The 23420-nt window shown below is 41.1% G+C and overlaps 3 protein-coding genes across 3 annotated transcripts; all 3 read right to left on the minus strand.

Moving 5' to 3' along the window:
• Positions 1-278: 278 nt before the first annotated feature.
• On the minus strand, positions 279-11412 carry LOC6054158. Its single transcript, XM_038248857.1, has 4 exons — positions 10985-11412; positions 5491-5886; positions 4823-5050; positions 279-1208 (listed from the first exon to the last, which is right to left on the minus strand). The coding sequence occupies exons 1-4, from the start codon at positions 11300-11302 to the stop codon at positions 999-1001; spliced, it is 1152 nt and encodes a 383-aa protein (XP_038104785.1). The 5' UTR covers positions 11303-11412; the 3' UTR covers positions 279-998.
• Positions 11413-11976: 564 nt separating this feature from the next.
• On the minus strand, positions 11977-16157 carry LOC6051326. The gene is made up of 5 exons (XM_038249898.1): positions 15831-16157; positions 15133-15667; positions 13671-15077; positions 12841-13618; positions 11977-12779 (listed from the first exon to the last, which is right to left on the minus strand). The coding sequence occupies exons 1-5, from the start codon at positions 15886-15888 to the stop codon at positions 12102-12104; spliced, it is 3456 nt and encodes a 1151-aa protein (XP_038105826.1). The 5' UTR covers positions 15889-16157; the 3' UTR covers positions 11977-12101.
• Positions 16158-20464: 4307 nt separating this feature from the next.
• On the minus strand, positions 20465-23020 carry LOC6051327 (myosin regulatory light chain 2). The gene is made up of 3 exons (XM_001867755.2): positions 22879-23020; positions 21583-21798; positions 20465-21493 (listed from the first exon to the last, which is right to left on the minus strand). The coding sequence occupies exons 1-3, from the start codon at positions 22879-22881 to the stop codon at positions 21080-21082; spliced, it is 633 nt and encodes a 210-aa protein (XP_001867790.1). The 5' UTR covers positions 22882-23020; the 3' UTR covers positions 20465-21079.
• Positions 23021-23420: the final 400 nt, after the last annotated feature.

Consider the following 23420-nt stretch of genomic DNA (forward strand, 5'->3'; position numbering starts at 1 on the left):
AAACCGGTACAAAAGGAATGTTCTCCAGTGAAAATGCATATGGGTCATTTATCCCTTTCGAGCCTGATGGGTCATATATGATCCAAATATCGAAATTTCCAAAACTAGCCTATAATATTCGCATGGTCATAAAAATCATTTTCCCATCATTGATTAAACAAATATTTTTTTGAAAATTCAGGCCTCAAAGGGTTATGCGATCAGGAGCTGTATAAAACATTTTTTCAAGATTTTGAATACTTCGACACAGTTTTTTTGGGATTGAAATAAAACGACTCTTTTTACTGTTTTTGAATTTATTACTCGATTAACTATGTTGTCTGCTTTCTGCAATTTTTACAACGAGAGGGAGTGAATTTTTGTTACATTCTTTTTATCAACCAGCAATTTTGTTCAGCTAGAGACACGTTTATTGTTATCTTATCCTACCCAGTACAGGACAGTTCAGCAATTTCACTTTTACTCAATTTGTAATTGAAACATGCACGTACACACGACACTGCGGTAGCCTTTTGACCTTCACAACTATTAAATTAAAAGTAGAAAACTGAAACGCAGAAAATGCGAAACGGAAAACTGCACAAACATTGGCTAATAAAACGATGAACTTTAGTATCGATTAAGTTTCTCTCGCAAGTGCGCGCGCTCGGTGGCCGGACTTGGTTATTAGAGGCGTGTAAAACCAAGATAAATATGCTGTCGTTTTGCAATTGCGGCATGCGTTTCTGCACCCGGGGAAAATCAGCTGTGTGAGGGAAATTGCAACTAGTCTTTCTTCAATCCATTCATGTGGCGTGGAGTTTGGTCTCCTCTTCCCTAGCTCAGAGTTCAGCTGCAACTCTCTGATTAAGTCTTGGTTTTAATGACAAATTTAACTGTTGTTTTCTCTGCATGTTCCGTTTGCTCTCCCCCTTAAGCAAGGTTAAATCTACGTGGTTAATAACACGCCCCCCACTCAATAAAGACATGCCAGGGATGACCAATTGACACACACTGGTTTACTCCTGCACGGTAAAGCTGAGCTGTTTGCCGGTACGGGACTCGAACCGGTTCGGCGGCTTGATGTCTAGTATGGCACAGATTGCGATCGCCAGCATGATGGCCATGATCGATGTCACGAAGATTCCGGACCAGATAGGAGCGGTGGTGAAGCCGATGCAGTCCCAGGCGCTGCCGAACTTGCTGCTGCCGTCCATCGCCGGTTGGACCTGTAGGAAGAGATGGGAAAAATCATTATTAGTTTTCGCCTCTCAAGTCACAAATCTCCAAATCTTCAATTCTTCAAATCTTCAAATCTTCAAATCTTCAAATCTTCAAATCTTCAAATCTTCAAATCTTCAAATCTTCAAATCTTCAAATCTTCAAATCTTCAAATCTTCAAATCTTCAAATCTTCAAATCTTCAAATCTTCAAATCTTCAAATCTTCAAATCTTCAAATCTTCAAATCTTCAAATCTTTAAATCTTCAAATCTTTAAATCTTCAAATCTTCAAATCTTCAAATCTTCAAATCTTCAAATCTTCAAATCTTCAAATCTTCAAATCTTCAAATCTTCAAATCTTCAAATCTTCAAATCTTCAAATCTTCAAATCTTCAAATCTTCAAATCTTCAAATCTTCAAATCTTCAAATCTTCAAATCTTCAAATCTTCAAATCTTCAAATCTTCAAATCTTCAAATCTTCAAATCTTCAAATCTTTAAATCTTTAAATCTTCAAATCTTTAAATCTTCAAATCTTCAAATCTTTAAATCTTCAAATCTTCAAATCTTCAAATCTTCAAATCTTCAAATCTTCAAATCTTCAAATCTTCAAATCTTCAAATCTTCAAATCTTCAAATCTTCAAATCTTCAAATCTTCAAATCTTCAAATCTTCAAATCTTCAAATCTTCAAATCTTCAAATCTTCAAATCTTCAAATCTTCAAATCTTCAAATCTTCAAATCTTCAAATCTTCAAATCTTCAAATCTTCAAATCTTCAAATCTTCAAATCTTCAAATCTTCAAATCTTTAAATCTTCAAATCTTCAAATCTTTAAATCTTCAAATCTTCAAATCTTCAAATCTTCAAATCTTCAAATCTTCAAATCTTCAAATCTTCAAATCTTCAAATCTTCAAATCTTCAAATCTTCAAATCTTCAAATCTTCAAATCTTCAAATCTTCAAATCTTCAAATCTTCAAATCTTCAAATCTTCAAATCTTCAAATCTTCAAATCTTCAAATCTTTAAATCTTTAAATCTTTAAATCTTCAAATCTTTAAATCTTCAAATCTTCAAATCTTCAAATCTTCAAATCTTCAAATCTTCAAATCTTCAAATCTTCAAATATTCAAATCTTCAAATCTTCAAATCTTCAAATCTTCAAATCTTCAAATCTTCAAATCTTTAAATCTTTAAATCTTCAAATCTTCAAATCATCAAATCGTCAAATCTTCAAATTTTAAAACCTGTTGTTCTGTTGTTCTGTTGTTCTGTTGTTCTGTTGTTCTGTTGTTCTGTTGTTCTGTTGTTCTGTTGTTCTGTTGTTCTGTTGTTCTGTTGTTCTGTTGTTCTGTTGTTCTGTTGTTCTGTTGTTCTGTTGTTCTGTTGTTCTGTTGTTCTGTTGTTCTGATGTTCTTTTGCTCTATTGACGTTTCCTTTTGTTGAATTTGATGTTTTCTGTTTGCAGTTTCTTCTTTTAGTTTTATATCTCTTCTGCTCAGTATGCAATTAATTGTTCATAAAATCCAAACCACCACCAAATTAAACACACTCCAACCGCTAAGTACACACATTAATCCGCACGTTAATGCGATGCAAAACCATAACCACCTCGTCATGTAACGCCATCACAACGATTCCGCCAAACGTGTGTACGAGTTCCCACAGATGATCGCATCTACGCCGCACTCTCCAAATATGTAGCCGCCCATGTTTTCATAAGTCGCGTCAAACATCCAACTACCCTAAAACAACAATTCTACACACACCTCCTTCATCATTATGGCAAGTGGCTCATCACGCAGCAAGAAGCCCCAAGTCGGCGTCGTGTACATCTCCAATAAAACCAGCCCTTGTTTGTTGGGCTCGCATCTGATGTCTGTACGACATGAATCACAACCAAATTGTTACATCGTCTGAAGTAGATTGGACGGAGAGTACAAGAAGCCGAAAATTCGGCTTCTGTGTAGGTCGTCTATTAGAGCGTAACAAGCTGAGAGTTCGCCAATTCAAGAATTTGAAGCTATCAAATGTTGGTGAAAATTGGAAGTAATTACCCTGGTTATCTGTCAGAGATCGCGCCTGAAAACCTTCATGTTACATAAGATCGCAAAGACATCATAAAAGTCATTACAGCATGTACCAACTCAACTCAATTTCCCTGAAGCCGACCAACGTTCATCATTTTATATTCAAATTCAAAGCAAGAGATGCATATCTGCTTAGGCTAAGTTCAACGACGACAATCAACTCAAAAAATGTGTTCTCACACACTTGTGAGAAAAATTCTTCACGCTTTTTGACGAGCTCAACAGTGATATTTTTATCGTTCGGTATAGAAATAGAAGAAAAATAGTCATGAAAATCTCGCCTTGCGTTACATGAAGCATTCTTTTTGCCTTCTGTTTTGTTTCATTTTTTGTTTCTCGAACAACTGTGCGTGGGCGTTTTGTGAGTGTAGTTTTGAGGGGTGCCGATCTGATGAATGAAGAGAGGAGCATCTTCAGCTCAAGCTATACATGATTCAATTACCACCTTCAGTGGCGGTACTTTAGAAGAAGTAGCAGTTGCACGAACTGGGGCAGTGTGAAAACGTCATTTGAAGATAGATCATTATGAAACGAGAGCAAGAAAATGAAGCAACACGACAACAGAACAACAGAACAAATTAACAGAAGAATAACAACACAACAAAACAACAGAACAACAGAACAACGGAACAGAATAACAATGTTGTGTATTATTTTAAAGGTTAACATACCTTAAATGGCCAAATTATTCTTTATTCAAAATATAAATTTTCTTTTCATTCAAGAAACACAATTATGAAAAGTACACAAATTAAAGAAAAAATCAATCGTCTATTTAACGCCTAGCATTGGCAAAACAAATCTTTTCTCGACAGGTTGTTAATATTTCGCAAGTAATCAATCGCGGTCTTTAATAAACTCCACACAAGGCACACCCATTGATCAATGACCCCCGCGCCAGATGAGCAAAATTATCAGCCGGCCGCATACTTCAGCCGACCGACGGAGGAGTTTGGCAAAGTGCCACAATTACTGACCGCGTGGCCCCGTGGCTTGGTGGAGGCCCGAAAACACCGAAACCCGGCGGAGGCCAACCGAAGTAGTGGAAAACCAAAATGGCGCAAGACCCCCGCCAAGTTGGGGTTGGGTTCGCAACGAGATTCATCTCTCGGGCAAGTGGGGGGCGCCCAAAACGATAATAATGATATGGTCCTCTTTTCACTTTCGGTTTCAGCTCGTTACGACGAGGGGACTTTGGGCGCTGAAAAGCCCTCGTGGCGAGTGGCCACTACTGGGCGGCTATCCACTTTGGTTGGTAAGAGTTCTCCAAGAGTGGGGTCGATTGTTGCGTTAGCGATGCATATCTACTCGGCTTAAGTCGATACAAACTAATCATTGTTTGTTGGAAGTTTGTTTCGATCATATTTTGACTGTGGACGATGGTTCACGAGCTTCTAAATGATGCAAAACTCTTTTAATTCAATCAAAACACTGTCACCAGTTATGATACTCTTAAAATGTTTTTTAAACCCCATAGAACTCTACAAATGTTTTATTTACAAGTCAAAATGTAATCCCAACTCGATCCTCACCTGAATGTTCTCCAGCGTCAGCACGATGGACCCGTTGCGGAACACCAGCTGCTTCGAGCACGAGTATGAGAAGCCGATCGGAGCGTACGGCACCGTGCCACTCTCGATCTCCAGCACGGCGTCGATGCTCTTGCCGGCGTCCTTGTTCTTGGTGTCCAGCAGGAACACGTCCACCTTGGGCATGGTCCAGTAGCCGGAGCTCATCTCGAAGCGGAACTTGAGCGTGAGCTGGAAAAGATTGATTGGATATGGTAAAAGCATGTATTTTAATCAATAATTCTAATGTTGACTCATTAGTAATTTGACAACCAATTTAATTAGTCGAGCAACACAATTTTCAGTAATTAAGGAAAGAGGATGCTCCAAAAGCGCCACATTCACTGGAGCACTTTAAATGCTTATCCATGTCCGACGACGGTCGTTATTTGACGCGGCCTGCGGCCAAAAACTTTCAGTTTCTTACTTTAATCATAGGTGCCGGCTTACACAAGCTAATCCGATTAGCGGAAAGGTTACACAGCAATCTTCACAAAAGCCGGAAATTAGCAGTAAATTTTGTTCGAGTGACACGAATTCAAATAATAATTATAAAATTATGATTGTGGTCATATTGTGAGGTTTTAGTGTTTTTTCGTAAATAATGACAACCAAAAATATTGTCCAAGTACCTTGGCCGTGTCGTCCACCTTGAACGTGACAATCAGTTTGCTCTCCTTCTCCCTGGCATCGTACGTCGCAACGGTATGCTTGTCCAGGACGTACTCGTCGTCCGAGGTTCCGTTGATGTTCAGTACCGGCGCCGAGGTGATGTAGATCAGAGCCTTTCCCGGCACCGAGTAGATGGCGTCGTCAATCTCCGGCTCGTCCGTGGGTCCCGCCGGGGTCGTACTGGTCGACGAGTCATCCGCTCGGGCCTCACGCTTGTGCAACTCGTGGTGGTATTCGTCCCAGCGGTTGGCCAAAATCCCAAGCACCTTGCGTTCGCCGTAGTTGGCCGACGAGTCGCGGTACAGCGCGGACAGCTCGACGTCCTGTTGTGTTGGGGAACCGACGAGGTTGATGATCTGAAATAAATGAGGGGAACATTTGCTGAGTGTACGTGCTATAAGAGCAACGGTTGGGAAGCGTTTGAGCTGTTGGACGATGTCGAAGAGACATCTATGTGTCAAAAGAGAATGATTTCTTGCTATGAAGAGGCGGTCATGCATTCCGTATCGTAATGATGGTAAATTACAAAAAAAAACCCGATTTAATCCCACCTGGGGTGAGATAGAGCCTTTCTTACAAAAGAATATAACAATGATAGAACTTCTTTCAATTCATAACATCGACATTGTTTAATTACGTCAGCACAAATATCAGTTCCTCTTAGATTCCAAAATATCCATTTAGTTTTTCTTCAGTTAGTTTTCCTTCAGTTAGTTTTCCTTCAGTTAGTATAACTCTCCTTCACACAAAGCCGTCGTTTCTGGTTTGCATCGGAAGCAAAGCAAGAACGCCCCAGCAGCTGGACACCGAGTTGCGGCTGAGGACAAAACGCAAAGGCCAGCAGAGCCAACCAAGACCCCATCACAATTCCCCTTCCCTTCCCACGCCTTGTCTTTAACATCAATCCCTTCCCTACTAACCCCGAGTAGGCCGCGGGTAATCGGCTCCCCTCCCACTAACATTTACACACAAGATCCTCTGTAATTATTAAGTCAAATGTAATTACTAAAGCCGACTCGGTGCTAACCAGGTCCAAGTACCGAAAAGGACCTAATAAAAATAATTTTATGAAAAAAAAACGTCAGCACAAAAGAATATGACGAAAGCAAAATATTATAAATGATATGTTTTCCAAAAGAAATAAAAAACACAATTTTCATCAAAAGAATATGTTTAACCGTACATATAAAGAATGTGACATTTTAAGAAAACGTTATTTGAGTTGTCTCCTACAATACCCTTTAAACAGGATCAAGTTTCATTGAAAAGACTGAGGAATTGCAAAGTCCATAAAATATCATTTTGAACTAATTTCACCCCTACTGAAGTATTATTTTTTAATGATTTGGCAATAAATAGCCACTCCAGCCGCAATAAATTTAATAATCGCAGCGAACAAAAAATATTTACTTCTAGCTCAGACCGGACCCTGATATACCATTACACCGGTCATTGTATGCTAGCGATGCATAAAACGAACAGCGACCCAGCAACGTAGCAACTTCTAGAAAGAGGAAATAATCATCAAAATGGAACACGTTATAGAGCAATGCAATGTTTCTCTTGGGCCCTGCTGAGGGCGCCAAATTGCACCCTGTTCAATTAACTTATGAAATCACGAAAAAATGGAATCTACTTTAAGGTGATTTTAGGAGCAAACGGGAAACCAATTGATTGTAGCCGGATGAATGTCCTATGTCACAAAAGTTTCAGCATAAACATTGGACAAATATGCAAAACGGACAGGGCAAAAAAAACGAGAAGCTACAATATCTTTCATGTTGAAGGAAACATCGGTAGACAAGCTACTACAAACGAGTATAAGTCGAGCAAAAAATATATGCACCAGCATTCTCGCGCCAGTATTCGAAACTAAACTTGACAACTTGTCGACTTGGCGACGAAGCGTCGAAAATCTATGCAGTGTGATTTTTTGACGATTTTTCCGATTAAAATTCATGCTGAATCGACATATTTACGAAGATGGAAATGACGTCCAGCCTTAAAGTAAAACCTATACCTTTCTTTAGTAAGAAAGGCAAAAAGTAAATCGTTCTAAAAATTGATCAGGATTGCCGATCGATGTCTAATTTGTTTCAGATGCTCACTCATGGTCTGTACTATGAATGTAGTAAGAAATTTCAGATAAAATCAGAAAGGAAAAATGTTGGCGAAGGTCACCAGGTGGGCTTTTACCATTTTTTAGGGATTTTTTTTGTTTATGGTAGGTTAATCAAACGGCTCTAACTCGAGAACCAAATTATGAATCGGGATGAAAGTTTGGGAGGTTGTAGAGCTCGAAAAATGCATTTTTTGAGATAAATAAAAGGTATGAAAATGAAAAATTTTGACCATATTTTCATTTGAAAACTGTGTATTTCCTGGAAAAGTCTGGCCACATCTGAAAACAGATGGATATTTCGAAATTTGCGCGGCAACTCGCCCAGGTTCAGCACACTAGCTCTCATCTGCATTTAGAAGAATCGAAATCGGATTTATGGGAGCTGAGAACGGCGCGACATAAAATTTTGCAAAATTTTACCACATACGAACATCACTCGACCTCTACGGAATTTATTTTCTCAAAATTCGAGGGTTTGAGATAGACGAGTTCTGTCAAGGTGAATCGATAAAGCGTCGAAAATCGATGCAGTGTGATTTTTTGACGATTTTTCCGATTAAAATTCATGCTGAATCGACATATTTACGAAGATGGAAATGACGTCCAGCCTTAAAGTAAAACCTATACCTTTCTTTAGTAAGAAAGGCAAAACATGGCAACCATTTTAACAGGAAATGATTTATTTGATTTCAAGGGTAGTGATTTTCAATAGTTTGAAACTCCCGGGAATCGTGAGTTGCATTTGTTGATTCTCCGTAATTTCACGAGAAATTGAACCTTAATGTTATCCCATTTTTAGTCAAATTAATCTCAATACTTTCTGATACACATTACTATCTTCAAATAGTTCTCCAAACTGTTTAGGATTATAGTAAAACCTTAACACACAGCATTACTTAAAAAAAAAGAAAATATAAAAATTTAAAAGACAATTAATATTCAAAAAAAAAATGCTTAACATATCAGTATTTGTTAGTAATAATAACAGTGGGTCAAAATCTCTGGAAATCTCGAAAAATTTCCCTGAAATCGAGTGCGGTAATAGGGTACGTTATCTATTAGTGAACCCTTTTCCTATAGTGGACCCTCTGAAGGTTTTTTGATGAAAAAATCAACAATATCACAGTTGCAAGGTGGTATTTGGCTACAAATCAATTTGGCATGTTAATTCTCATATAAAATAATGTTTACTAACATTTAATTGTACTTTTCGCAAAAAAAGTGTTTTAAGTACGACATCTAAAATAAGCCATGGCCACTTTCATTTTCACAACAAAACAGCATTTCTTTTTACATGATTGAATAAACTATCCAATCATTTTTGGCCGATTAGTTAACTTCAGTTAGTCAAAATAATGTAAATTTAAGGAACATTACTGCAATAACACCAGAAACTGCAGAATTTCGAGCCAATTTGTCGGGTTCAGTGTAGGACAACAAAAATCCTAACTTTTCCAAAAGTGGACCCCTAGTAATTTTACCTACAAAAATGCAGAAAATTGTGTATTTTTTTTAACATGCAATTAATGCTTGTTTTGATCATCATAAATGCATATTTTTGAATCATGACCATAAAAATAACTGTTATAATGTTTAAAGTAAATACCAAAGTAATTTACTATCTAGGTTGCTATACTACACTGAAAAAATATTATGTTTTCAGTTATGAGCAATGTAATTAGCGTATATCTGTAAGCCCATACATCCAATTGAAATGTGGTCAAAGACAAACTTACGGGAAATTGGACGAGCTTTTCGGTAAGGCGTCATCCATAAAGTATGTCACGCTCTAGGGGGGGAGGGGGGTCTGAGCAAGTGTGACATTGCATGTTATAAGTATAGGAAAAGCGTGACAAAGGGGGGGGGGGGTAAATATTGGCTGATTTTAGCGTGACGAACTTTATGGATGAACCCTAAAAATATTTTCGAGACTGAAAAATCAAGTCTGTGACATAGAAATTGCCAAAAACCATCAAAAAACCTATCTTTTCAACATTTTTATTTTTTAAACTGCTGTAACTTCACAAGGATTGGACTTAGGACAGTGGTTAATATGAAGACTTTTATGTAAAATTGTCTAGAGAATTGACTCTCGTGTTCGGTTTTTGAAAATTTTGACGTTTAGAGCACTTTCCAAAAAAACAGTTTCAGAAAATGATTTTTTATTTTTTTAGGGTGCGTTGCACCATCCTGCATTTTTCGAGAGTCTCTATGTTACATCTTAGGCTATTTTTACAAAAAAAATAATGAAAAATATCGTGGGCTCACCTTCAAATTTAACTTTTAAACTTAAAATTCTAAAAATCTCATAAAAGTGGAGTGTTTTTTTCTTTCAGTGCATTTTTTTCGCAAAGCCCGTCAAATTTCCTACAAGTTTGTCTTTGACCACTTTTTAATAAGATGCATCGGCTTCGAGATACAGCAATATTTAAATTACAAAGTACAAAAATATTTAAAACACAAACGCCCTTCTCAAATGTCATTATCGAGTGTAACTGGCTTCATTTGCACAAAAATGGCTTATATATGCCTAGTATAACATGTCTACAAAGTTTCATTGAAATAGGAGAGGGTCGAGAAAAATTTACCTAAAAAATTCTTGTTTTGGGCTGGAATTGCTCATTGGTTAAATTTACTAAAGTAAGAGTTTTCCCAAAGTGGACCTGGGACCACAATCGGATTATGGACTCGAGCACGTTCCGTAATTTTAAATAATTATTTTTGATGGAAATTAACAACTTTACCCTATTTGCTTCATCTTCATCTTTTTTTAACATCAAAAAGTAAAATTTAAATGAAAATGGAAAAATAAACGTTTGTTATGTTCTTACTTTAAATAGTTTACATTTCAATCCACTACTTATTTTTTATTCTGCTTTCAGAAAAATGTTTTGCCTCATTACACTTTTGGTAAAGTTTTGAGGTGGAAAAGAAAAACAGCAATTTTGATTAAAAATTGTATTGGTCCAATTATCATAATTACAGTTTGGCATTTTTTCATTCATCTCATTTGATGCCGGCTTTGATTCCATAGATTCAAATCCAATCAGCTGTTCCTCTCTTATCATTTCGCGGTTCTCTCGACTCTCGCAAAAAAAAAATACCATAAAGAGAGTTGATAGCTATTTAAGATTTTTATCGAGAATCAATGATTGGCATACTTTCAGCTAGCATTATTCTGAAACATTAAATTCAATACTGCTAAATTATCCCGAAACAGTGTTATTCATTTGAAAGTTGATTTTCCTTTTGAAAGATATGAGTCTCTGATTCATGTCACACTAAGATGTTCGATTTACCATCCTTCACCCTTCCCCAAAAAATGAACTCACCTCAGCATTAACATTGTAATCCAACGGGTTCGAGTTCAGTCCTTGCTGCGGACTATACACGTACTCGTGCTTCTCGATGATCCTCCGGAAGCTGGGAAAGTTATCGTCCGTCAGCTTGGCGGTTCCATTCCGCAGAAAAATCACCACCGCCGCCGAGTTCGAATACAAATCCCGCAGAAACTTGTCGTCGAGCCCCTCGAGGGCAGACACATCCACGTCCTTCAGCTCGTCCGGTCCCCACAGCAGGAACGGTCCCCCGTAATGGGCCGCAGCGGAACCCAGGGCCAGAATGGTCACCAATAGCACTGACCTCACCATGTTGAGGAACACGAACGAACCTTTTTCTTCGAGACGAACCGTGAACCGCGGACTACGAGTGAAAATCTTCTCCAACGACAGGAACGGGTCGATAATTTCGATCCTTGGAGGGCGTCGTTAGGGCGCATGTGCTGCGAATCCGTTGATTACTTCACGAGAGGGATAGCTGGAGAAATATTGCTAATGTGCTCTAACTACAGAATGTTTTCAAACAAAATCACGTGGCGGCAGTGGAATAGAGACCGAATTGGAACTCCAATTCAAGGCAGAAGAATATGTGTCGTCATTGTACTCTCATGACTCAAAACACGATGTTGACCAACGCTAAGACAAAGCAATCTTCCAATACATTTTGAAAATTGTTATAGGGACTGGAAACTGAAAATATAAAATTTCACGGGTTTTCACAAAAAGTCCCAATGCCACGGTATTCCACGTTCCGCAAAATCGCGAAACTTCACTAACCCTGCTTATTGACAAATCGAAACCATAAGCAATCGACCAACAGATTTGCTCGTAGAAGCTGGGGATTGAACTCCCGCTTTTGATCATACAAGGCGGAAGCGTTACGACGAGTCTGAATGGTTTTGATCATCGTTGATTAACGCGAAATAGAAATTGCCTCAAGAGTGAACGGGTTTGCAAAGAAAAACAAACAGAATATAAGTGAATGGATGGATGATTGTTTTATTTCCCATTTAATTTAGATTAATTAAGAACTGTTCAGAGAACCTTCCAGAGCATGATGAAGCTTACAGCTTGAGCAGAGTATCACAAGTTTGATTCACTTCGATTAAGGCTAACATCTAAAAGCTACATAATACATATGTAGTACGACAGTCGCTGTAAGAACCACCAGCAGACGCGAGGAGTATTTCGTTTCTGCCGCTGCTCCACGATTGAAGAATCTTCTGTTGCTGTTGCTCTCGTTCGGATCGCGCACTCCACAGGTTCGGTAGGACAGCATCTTCTTGCGCTTTTGGTTCACATATCCCGGAATGGCGATGGTGGGAGAATCCAGTCTACCAGTGGCCAGCAGCTTGGAGAAGTCCTGCTCAATTTGAAATGCATTAGGTCCTTTGAAATGCACAATCATCTGAATGCAGGCATCGTTGTGAAGAGTTTTCGTGCTACGTGAATCGATTGCCAGCATCCACTCGGGAAGGCCCATTACGGAGCGTACGTCCTCCAGAAACTGAGCGACCACAAAGCGAGGCGGCTTCTTCAGGTTGATGTACTTGACAATGTCGTGATCCGGTTGAATGTTGGCGCAAGCGAACCGAAAGCCGGAGAATTCCGGGCCGAATATTACGATTGAGCGGCCGAGAGCGCTGACGGCGCCCTCTAGGGGGAAGTTGCTATCGGTGAACACTTGTCTGCGGTAGCCGATGTTGATGGGACCGAGGCGGGCCGATACGTCTCCGACGTAGCAACGAAGCGGATTGTCCGGACCGCATTCCTTGCGGTACAGATCTTGCTGTATTGGGGAAAAAAGGATTGATTATTTTGGTTATTGGTTGGACATAGCATGGACTTACATTCAACGGATCAGCCAGCTGGGTATAGTACGGATTCCACACATAACCGGCAGCAACGCATCGAGTTTCTACCTGTAAAACAGTGGCGTCCACTCCAACCGGATTCACCCAGATATGCCAATTGTGATTCAGCGTCTTGTTACGATCATGCTTTCCCGGGTACCTCAACTTGACCTCAATGGTCGTATCACTCTGACTTCCATCATTCCCGATCAGTTGCGTCATCCGGATGTATCCGTACGCGTACCCTGCCGGATGATGGAACGACGCGATCGCTCGAATCTCCCGAGCCTCACTGGGACTGTATCCACGTTCCAAAGTACTGCAGGCCCATCGACGACCTTGCTCTTTCTTGTGAACCACAATGCTTCGTCCGATTATGCTCTCGTAACCATAAAGGGGCATCCGGGAGTCGTTGTAGAAGTTATCATACATCGACACACCGTCCAACGTTCCGAACTTTCCACTCAGGTCACCCAGCTCGTACTGATCCGTACTGCCCATGGCAGGAGGTGGCGACAGCTTAGGGTTGACACCGCGTGGATTCCAGTGTCCGTAGACTGTGGAATCCTCACAAGGGAACTCCAAATCTCCCTCAACCGGGGCTATATGAACGTGGTACCCACTGTTGGCGATCAGTCCTTTAAATTCCACCTCTACGTTGGTCAAATCATACTCGGATTGCTGCAACATCTCAAGTTTCCCTTTTATTGTTAGAGGATCTCCGTTTGAGTACCAGTCTCGAGCGACAACCTTCCGGCGGTGATACCCACCAATCCTGAAACCAAACAAATTTAGTACAAACCTTAAACTTGATCAATCGACCTTACCTCGAACAAGCCAGCCGTTCTCCTCTCGCCTTCGGACCATGGTCGTCGAAGATTACCACCGACCGCCCCACGACGCTCGCGTACCCACCCAAGGGCAAATTTTGGTCCACAAACATCTTCCGGCTGATTCTCCCAGCATCTTCCTTGCTACCAGCAATCCCCAGCATTCCAACGCGATTCGACAGATCCCCCAGCCGACAAAGTTCGCTCGAACTCATCGTACATCGTTCCTCCCAGTTGGAAGCACCCAGCGAGACCTTGTGCGGGTTGTAGATTCCCCCGGTGCTAACGCAACGATTCTGCCAGTCGTAAAAGTCCTTCCCGGGAGGATCATCCGTAATGCCCCAACGGTGCTCCGCCGTATTGTTCACCGACGACCCGTCGGCGTGGATCAGATACTCGAAGATTACCGCCGTATCGCTCCAGAACTCGTCCTTGACCTGGCGGAAGATAATGCGGCCCACGATCGGGTACCGGAACAGAACCTGAGCCGTGAAGATCGGAATCTGATAGGGGCGGCTGATTTCGTACAGGGTTACCGGTCCGCAAGCCCACGGTACGTGGGTGATGTTGGTCGGATCGGTGCGGTTGAATCGTTGCACATTGAACCCTCTGAAGATGATGCTGTGCATGCCTTGAAGCGGGAGGAAGGTATCCCAGTAGAAGCCACTCAGTTCAGCGCTGGTTCCTGGGAGGAACATTTTGTGGGTTTCACGCTTGTTACGGTTGGTTAGCTTGCCCGTAAGATCGCCCACCGGGTATTGATCTTGCGTTCCGTAACCAGGTGGTGGAATACTGCTCTGATCGACGTTCGTGGGATTTAATGTGTCTCCCGAAGTTCGACAGAAGCCTTGACTTCCAGCAGCGTAGGCCTGCAGTGGAAGCTGGTTGATCTTGAAACTCGCAACATCTTTGGCGTAGTTCACGTTGTCCTGAAGTTGGTTGGTGATCGACGCAAACGACGCGTTTATCCATGTTGGCTCGAATCGCGATCGCTGCATAAATCGCATCTCACCGCGGATTCCACCTCCGTTTACGATCGCCCGCGCGGACTTCGCCTTCAAGTGCCGGATTTTGGCACACGCCAAGAAGGTATCCGGATGGACGGGGTCGAAGATCACCAGGTAAAGCTTGCGCGATGGACCGTACAGATCGCTAGGTAGGAGCACCAGGTCCTTATCGTTGAACAGCTGTGGATACTTGTTGCGCTGGGAGTTGGTGGTGATCTTGAGGTTTCCCAGCCGGACATCGATGTCACCGATGGCCTTTCCAGCCCCGCGAACTTGAGGATCGAAGACGAGCTGCAGTTTGTTGCAATTCTCTTCAGCGTTTGCTGCGTCATTCTCGAAGATGTCTGTCACGTAGATTTTCCAGACGTGCTCCGTGAAGTCAGGGTTGTTGAGCTTTCTAGAATGATACAAACTTAATCGAAAGATCAACTAAAAACGTTGAGTCAACTAACCTGGATTGCTCTCTAATGTGGAACAGATTCGAGTAGATCAAGGTGTCCGAATGGTGCGACTCCTTTGACGCCAACCACCGAAAGTACACCGACCCCGTAACGGGACTGTTGAACCTCGCTTCCGCAATGTGATCCTGCGATCCATCCCTGGTGGTGATCGTGGCACAAATCCTAAAGTTACTATTGGGATCATACAGCACCAACGATTTGCCCCACAGTCCCTTCTCCCCGGTCAACGGAATGTCGTTGACCCAACTGGTGGACTCATTCCCAGGTAACGTCAAAAACCCCAGATCATCGTCGAACGACCACAACTGTTCACCCAACCCACGCAGGTCACATCGCTGACCTGGGTCTACGATCGTGTAATCCACGGGCAGCTGGTACACGCCCCAACTCCACGCTTGGTCCGGGTATTGAAGGGTCGTTTCAAGATCTGATGTTATCTGAACCTGCCGCTCGGAGTACTGCGCGAACGAGATTTCCCCGTGAAGACCGTGCTGCGAGATGTACGCCACCAGGTTGACCGCGTGAACTGCCAAGAAAGAAAGCATCAATCAATCGATCGTGACTGCTAATTGATGAAGGTTACTCCAAGCAACTAAAAACATTAGTTACAATGATTCAGCGCCTAGCAGACCATTTTAAATTGGTTCAATTGACGTGGCAATTTGACCATTCACTTCGTACACACTAACCTTGGGCCGATAGCGCTACGAGGCCAAAAACAGCCACTATTCCCCGAACAGATGCCATTCTAAACTTCCGGTGAATTGTCGAACATATCAATCCGATCAGCAACGATACAAACAACACTTGTTACGGGCGTCAACGTTATACAACAAGCCATTCCAGTTGGTCGCGATCGAGTCGAAAAAAACACTTTTCTCTTCGCAGTGACTCACTGTCGATCGGCCTGGCCGAAGGTACGCGCGTACGAAAGTAGGTCCGGTTGGCTTCGCTGCTCACTTCAAACTGTTTTGGAGCTCGGCTTAAGCGTAAGCCGAGCAAGAGCTCAGGTAGAAAAGCATGCGAGTGGTCGCTCTCTCGCGCAAGTCATGCACGTGAGACTTGAACGCCCGGGAGTTGCAAGAGGCTTCGCTTGGTTTGTTTTGATTCCAGGTTTCTTGGCTGAAAATGAAATGCATAAAAAGCCGGCTAGCTGGCGTTGTGAGAGGAGAATTGTGTTGAAGTCATGGCTTGAACTAGCAATAACGTTCTCAGTTTGTGAATTGTTTTAAATCAATTGTAATTGTTTGTAAGTATTAACACTTTTTTGTTCCTCACTCAAAAATGTAATCATCATTGGATTTAATAATTTACTACTGTCACTAACGATTGCAGCATCAGAGTATTTGATGCTTGGTTCTGGATCCTTTCAAATTCACGTTCACTATTCAGCAGTCCAATCTGCTTTCAGTTTCAATGAACGTAATAAACGTTGCTGGTAACATGGTGTTCAGATTATGCTGATCAGCAATTTTCGACGAAAACAGCATGGTTTGATCGGGCTCAAAATTGGAGTGGGGATTCCTTGGTCAAAATAATTAGACCCGTATTTTATTTGTTTGGCAATCCGGTTGACCTACGCCGTGTTAGGGTGGTTCAAAACACTGGACATATTTGTTGATTTTTGTAAAAAAAAGATTTTTGAAAAATTAGTAACTTTCAACAGATTTTAGCTACCAAAAAATCAAATCAAATCAAATTATTTGCTCTTCAGCATGGCCTTGGCGTTCTCGATTGCGAGATTCCTACTCGAAACTAAGTGTCCGAAGGCTTGATTGTTGAGGCAATTGCAAATCTCTTTTACACCTAAGCTTCCATCCACCCCGGTATTCGAACTGACGACCTTTGGATTGTTAGTCCAACTGCCTACCAGCGACTCCACCGATACAGGACCCTGGAAGACGACTCCTACACCTGGACTGAGCTAACGACCTAACCCTCTAGGTTAGGCCGGGGCCAACATTTACTTCCGTGATCAGACAAATCTCGTCTCGAAAAATGCCAACGGGACCTTCTAGGATCGAACTCAGGCCAGCTGGGTGAGAGGCAACCACGCTTACCCCTACACCACGGCTACCATGAACGCAAATTAATTGATTGCGCTTTTAGAGAAAAAAGAGTTGCGCGTCGAAGCGAATAAAATAATTCATGAATGATATTGCTGATGGCGTTTTCAAAACACTAGGAGCTAAGAGCAATTTAGGATGGAACTGGACCTTGTTGCTACAAATTTGGTGGGACGAAACCATTATATATTTTACAGTGGACTCTCTGGTTGTCGATCATCTCGATATCAATATTGCTCCAGATGTCAATAAATTTGTCAGTCCCTTCAAATAGATCGATTTGATTTTTCGTTCTATAATTTGAAAGTTCCCTCACTCGACGGTCCCTTCAATATAGACAACGTGAGAGTCCACTGTTTATTAATTGATGTCAGTTATGCTAAGATTCAAACACGAAAAGATCCACGGATATTTTTGAGGAATGGTGTTTGTAAATAAAATGTTCCAAGTTTTGAACAGCAAAGTTCTATCAAACATGAACAATTTTTTTTGTTTTATTAGATCGGTTGATCGGTTGGTTAATTCAAGTTATTTACAATCTTTCAAATAGGAACTGTTATTTCATAAAAAAAAGAATGACATCGTTGAACATATTTGTTTTTTTAAATAATTACTAAAAATATTTAAAGAGGTTTAGCATATCCATAAATATGAGCAGTTACAATTAGGGTTTGATGGAGCTAAATTTTCTTGAATTTTAATTTATTTTAGTTTTGCATGAATGGTTTAATTTTTGGACAACATTGTTTAGGTTATTGCACAAACTGATGTTTTGCCTTTGTATGAAGACTTCAATCTTATGTTAAATATTAAATCAAAATATCTAAAATATATGTTCAATATTTAAGGGGGGAACGAAGTTCTTCAAAATTAGTCAAGGGGGGGGGGGATGGAATGAAAAAGGTGGAGAATCACTATACTAGCATGATAGGGACATTTGAAAGTTGAGAAGTGGTGATGATTGGTTCCTATTCTTCATCTGTGGTCCACGGAGTAATTCTTGGAGGTCCTGGTCAATATCAGAGGAGCAACCACGGGTAGACAGCAATATTTGTGTAAATGTATTTTAAATACTAAAAAAAAGTGAACATATACTGTCATTACTATTACAGGATAATATTTGCTATTCCTTTTCTTGTCTTCTCATAATAATAGTCAGTTAGTATAAACAGTACAAGACAGACTTGATTATCCGAAGGTCTCGGAAAAAAATCACTTCAGATAAACGAATCTTCGGATAATCTGTTGACCTAGAATATGACCCCAAACATGCTCTGAAGTAATTTTTAATTTTGTAAACCCAATATGGTGGCCAATAAACTACTCAAATTTGACTAAAATAGGGTCTCAGAATTAAAATTTGAAAATAACTCAAAAATATATCAAAATATTAGACTGCATCATTGCTAAAACAGCTGTCCCAATTCAGCACAGAATGACTTTTTTCTATGACATAAGAATACCAAACGTTACTTATTCCATCTTTAGGTGGTTGGTGCTTTCCTCTCACCCCTAACGGCCCCTAACGTGATCGCTGCGATAAGAGGTCCTGAAAAAAAGTTTCGAATTAAAAAATACAAGCTACCTACAGACTTTTTGCCTAGAGCATACAGATACCGCCTTTGAAGAAAATGGCATTTTCGTGGTGATCAGAGCTGGCCATTTGAGGTTATGTTGAAAATCACCCTTTTTTGTAGTCGTCTATATATTTTTTTTAATCATAACTTTTAAACAACAAAATTAATCTGTACAATATTCAATACCAAGCTGTAGGACCTGAAAGTGAACCGAGTGGACCACATCCGGACCAAATTCATTCAGCCATAGCCGAGAAAAGTAAGTGCATAATTTGGATCAACATCCCCACAAGCGCACAGACATTTGTTCAGAATTTGATTCTGAGTCGATAAGGGGATAAATGAAGGTGGGTCTGGTAGGTCAAATTAAAAAGTTCATTTTCCAAGTGATTTTATAGCATCTCCTCAGTGAAGAAGGCAAAATCAATATAAATTAAGCATATACGAATTTAGAACTGTCAAGATGGAACCATATCACTGTTTGGTAGTAGTAAAATTGAATCTTTTCCAATTCTTCAAAGGGAACAGCCTTGAAGCGCTGATTGCTCCAAAAAGACTCAATCAGTCGGGAGCACATATCGAACGCGACGCAAAACTGCTTTGATGAATTCCTACCGTTTGTCACTTCAACACCAATCGCTTGCCCAGGGGAAGAAAACCACTCTTTTTCGTTACGCTAGCTCCAGAAAAGCCAAAGCAAGAGATTATTTTCCAAAATCTCATGGGCTATTAAGAAGTTTTTTGGTGAAATTTTCCATGGCATTTTGAAATGCTCAAATTTGTATTTGAGTAATACTTTCATGTATCTTTACAATTAGTTTTGCTATGCTAGTTCAAGAAAAGATTTGTACTTTGTTAGGAAAATCATTCAGTTTTATTTTTGGAATAATTTGAAAGAATTCCTGAAAACTCAACATGAGTTTAAAAACTTATAAGTGGTGTTCAAATTTTGGGAAAAAAATGTAATATAGTTTCTTTCAACGTATATTGTACATTGATTAGAAAGCTGCAAAAGACCCCCAAAGAAACATGTCGAATCAGATTTCAACATGTCGGGAAATAGCCCTTCTTCAACTTCCGTTTCAAATCCAAAAGCACTTGAAAAAGTACCCCTATGACAATTTTAACATATTTGACATTGCATTATTTGAAATTACATTGAAAATCCTCAAAAACAAATGTATACTGCAGTTTGCTGGATATTCTATTGATAATATTTTTAAACTGAAAGAAGTTTAGAAATATTTCCATATAGTAATGATTCTTTGAAAAAAAAAAAACCGGAATCTCAAAAGCACCTCGGCTCATTTTTTGTGAACCATGGTTCATTCGTTTTTTGAACGGCTCGCTCTTTTTTGCCCACCTCCCTTCACAACACTCATTGACTCGAAAGGCGCCTGGTGGCTATGCAACATGCAGTGCTACGGAACTTGAACGCCAGCTTGCACACAATTTTGCATACAAAGACGGCACTTTGAATCTGTCTACCAGAAGGAGACGCATAGTACTTCAAATAAGTTTCAATGGAGCAGCATCAGGGTTTCAAAACAATCAATATAATCTTGAATGTTGGAAAGACTATCACATTTGCTTGATACATTGACGAATCTTGCGAAAGCGATTACCAAAGCTTTGAATGAAAAAATAAAATATTGTTTTTCTATAATGAACAAACAGATCAACGGAATGTCATATTTTTATTTGCAACAAACTATGTTTTTATTGTTTCAAAATTCCAATTTGTGTACACATTCCTGTTTCTGTTTGCTTCTGTTAACGTCAAGCTCTACCGGCAAAGTTGGGCGCGCTTTCTATCTGGTGGATGTCGCTCTAGCTGCGCGCGCCAGGTGGTGATCGTGTTCGAGAGGGTAAAAAGAACCTTTTGTTTGAAAATTGATGATGGTTGATGGCTCGGCTTGGTTGGTTTGGAAAAGGACCAGATTTTGGTTTGTGTGTATGTGCGATTTTCTAGTAAAAGCGTGTTTTTTCTCCTTTTCTAAGAGTTTAAGTTTTGCACTTTTTTTGGTTTTATTTTTTATAGATTTTTTTATATAACTTTATTTTCCTTATAGCTTAAAATTCATGTCTTATCATAGAAAATAAAAGTAATAATTTAGAATCAGATGATGTAAGCAAATGGAATTGTGATTACATGAAGATGTTCTCCGTATTGTTGTTGTTGTTGTTGTTGTTGTTGTTGTCACTGCTTGTTCTTTGTAGATGTTGTTTACAAGTAAGAGTTCTTTAAATAAATAGAAGTGGTTGGGTTTTTTTGGTGGTTCGTGAAGAATCCGTTTATTCTTCCTCTCCCTCCTCGGAGCCGGTGAGCATGGCGATCAGGGCAGCGGTGTCGATGAAGCCCTTATCGTCAACGATCATCTGGTCGAAGGCATCGTCAACCTCATCCTCGGAGAACTTGTCCTGACCCCAGTGAGTGAGGGCATAACGGAACTTCTCACCGTCAATTCGGCCGTTGTTGTCGAAGGCCTTGAAGGCGTTGATGACGACATCGTCGTCATCGGTACCTCCACCGGACATGCGGTTGGCGAACAGCGTCAACAGCTGGGTGAAGTTGAGCGGTCCCGAGGCCTCGCCCAGCATCTCGTCGAGCTCCTTGTCCGAGACCAGCTTGCCGAGGGCATCGAAGGTCGAACGGAGATCGTTCTTGCCGATCACACCATCCTTGTCGTTGTCCATCAGCTGGAAGGCCTGTTGTTGAGGAGGAGAAAGAAGGCGAAGAACCCGGTGTTAGATTCGGATGACCTTGGACGCGAGAAGTTGACGTCGTACGAACTTACCTCCTTGAATTCGGCGATCTGCTTCTGGGAGAAGAGGACGAAGACGGAGGATGGGGCCTTCTTAGCCTTGCGGGACGAAGATCCACGGGTGGATCCTCGCTGGGAGCCAGAGTCCGAGGGAGTCGGCGCCGCTGGGGTCTCTGCCGCTGGGGTATCGGCGGGAGTCTCATCCTTGGAGGAGGCCTTCTTCTTGGTCTTCTTTTCCTTCTTCTCAGACTGCAAGCAGAAAGGTGCAAAAACGATCTCAATTAATTAACTGTCCCACGACCAAAGTCGTTGGCGCCGCAGATTCCACGATCATCGCCGTCACACGTCTCCCTCTGAAGATCTTGATCGCAGGCTGAGCAATTACTTTTGCACCGACCTAGGCGCGCGGACCGAGCTATTTTTAGATCCAGCGACCTGCACGGCTTTTCCCCGAAAGTGAACGTGCGTGATTTACGTAACCAGCCGCCACTTGGTGTTGGAAAATTTGATGTTCTAAATTTAGAACCACACACCGAACGCAGTTTGGGAAAATTTTCACTGACCAGCGTCGAAAATTGGTGGCCAAGATTCGCATCTAAAGTGAGTGATTTTCTTGGCTTGGAATAGTTATGCTTGTTAGAAAGTTCAGTGATTTGATCTCAAAATTTAAGGAAAAATCGAAGGGATTAAAATATCAACGATCCACTTCAACTAGATTAAGGATCCACTTCAAACAAACTCCTCTTCAAGATCAGTGGTACATAAACTTCCTTTAAGAATTTCAATAAATCTTCAGAAAAGTCGTTAAAATCCGTTTGATTCTACTGGAAAGCAGCTGTTGTGATCCGCTTCAACTCAAACAGGTTGTTCAGGATTCAATTGATTTGTTGAAGTTGGTTAAGGTATGACGTAACATCTTCACGATCACGTAACAAATTCAGCATAACACTAACTTTGGATAAAATTCAATCGAAAGTCACTGAATTTCATGCTGTCACAATTTAAAAATTGCAGTATCCGCTTGAATGATTGAAGAAAATTGTCGAACTTTGATAAACTTTTGTAGTATCACTCATAATTTCACTTTCTATCTTTTCAAAGATAGTCTTTCAAGAAAAAGTCATATTTTTTTGCACTGTTTTTTATCACGCAACTCTCTGTAGGTCACTGCTCTCCCCACGCCGGAACCACCGGTTAATCCTCAGGTAGCAGATCTTCAGGTATTGCACGGGACAACGCTCGGGAATCTCGGGAACCGCTCCAACTTCTTATCCAAGTCCAACTTCACACAACTCCCCAAAAGGAGGAGGCAGGAGTTCAAGCACTTACCATGATGCTGGGCTGTTATTGACTAGAGTGACTTGTCTTGACTAAAGCCCCTGAGCGACTGATTGCTGTACCGCACCGGCGTTGATAAGTACAGCTGCCACGACGGGCCTGGCCTGGTTCTGGCTGTGCTCCCTGGTATTCTCGCCGATCGTCGGATTTTCACGGTTGTGTGCGTGTTTTGCCTACTTTTCGCTTGCACTTGCCTTTTTTAGAACCGAAAGACACGATCGCCGACCGCCGAGTTTGGGGGGCCCAGAGTCTTTTTTTGCCAGTTTTTTTTTTCTTCACGAAACTCACGAGTTCACAAACACACACACGCAGACACACGGTTAGGCCTGAAGATCTGCCGGTGGTAGTCAGCGAGGGTTAAAATTAGTCGCCTACACCCGACGGTGGGCATGATCTCACTAATACTAACAGGCAAAATAGGACTTCAACGGGGTTTCGGGGATCAACGGGGGAAACCCGAGTGTCAACCCCGCACGATCGGGTGGGTGGCTAGACTTGGGAGATCACCGATATACTTCGCTGTGCGCAAGATT

This window comes from Culex quinquefasciatus, chromosome 1, assembly GCF_015732765.1.
Source record: "Culex quinquefasciatus strain JHB chromosome 1, VPISU_Cqui_1.0_pri_paternal, whole genome shotgun sequence".
NCBI classification, from domain to species: domain Eukaryota; kingdom Metazoa; phylum Arthropoda; class Insecta; order Diptera; family Culicidae; genus Culex; species Culex quinquefasciatus.

Bases quoted from the DNA above. Each gene is read 5' to 3' on its own strand.
- LOC6051326 (XM_038249898.1), bottom strand. From the start codon at position 15,888: ATGGCATCTGTTCGGGGAATAGTGGCTGTTTTTGGCCTCGTAGCGCTA. The intron at 15,668-15,830 runs GTTAGTGTGTAC...CTTTCTTGGCAG, and splicing joins CGTAGCGCTATCGGCCCAAG to TTCACGCGGTCAACCTGGTG. The intron at 13,619-13,670 runs GTAAGGTCGATT...GTTTGGTTTCAG, and splicing joins GAACGGCTGGCTTGTTCGAG to GATTGGTGGGTATCACCGCC.
- LOC6054158 (XM_038248857.1), bottom strand. From the start codon at position 11,302: ATGGTGAGGTCAGTGCTATTGGTGACCATTCTGGCCCTGGGTTCCGCT. The intron at 5,051-5,490 runs GTACTTGGACAA...AATCTTTTCCAG, and splicing joins AGGTGGACGACACGGCCAAG to CTCACGCTCAAGTTCCGCTT. The intron at 1,209-4,822 runs GTGAGGATCGAG...CTCTTCCTACAG, and splicing joins TGACGCTGGAGAACATTCAG to GTCCAACCGGCGATGGACGG.
- LOC6051327 (XM_001867755.2), bottom strand. The intron at 21,494-21,582 runs GTAAGTTCGTAC...CCTCAACAACAG, and splicing joins AGATCGCCGAATTCAAGGAG to GCCTTCCAGCTGATGGACAA.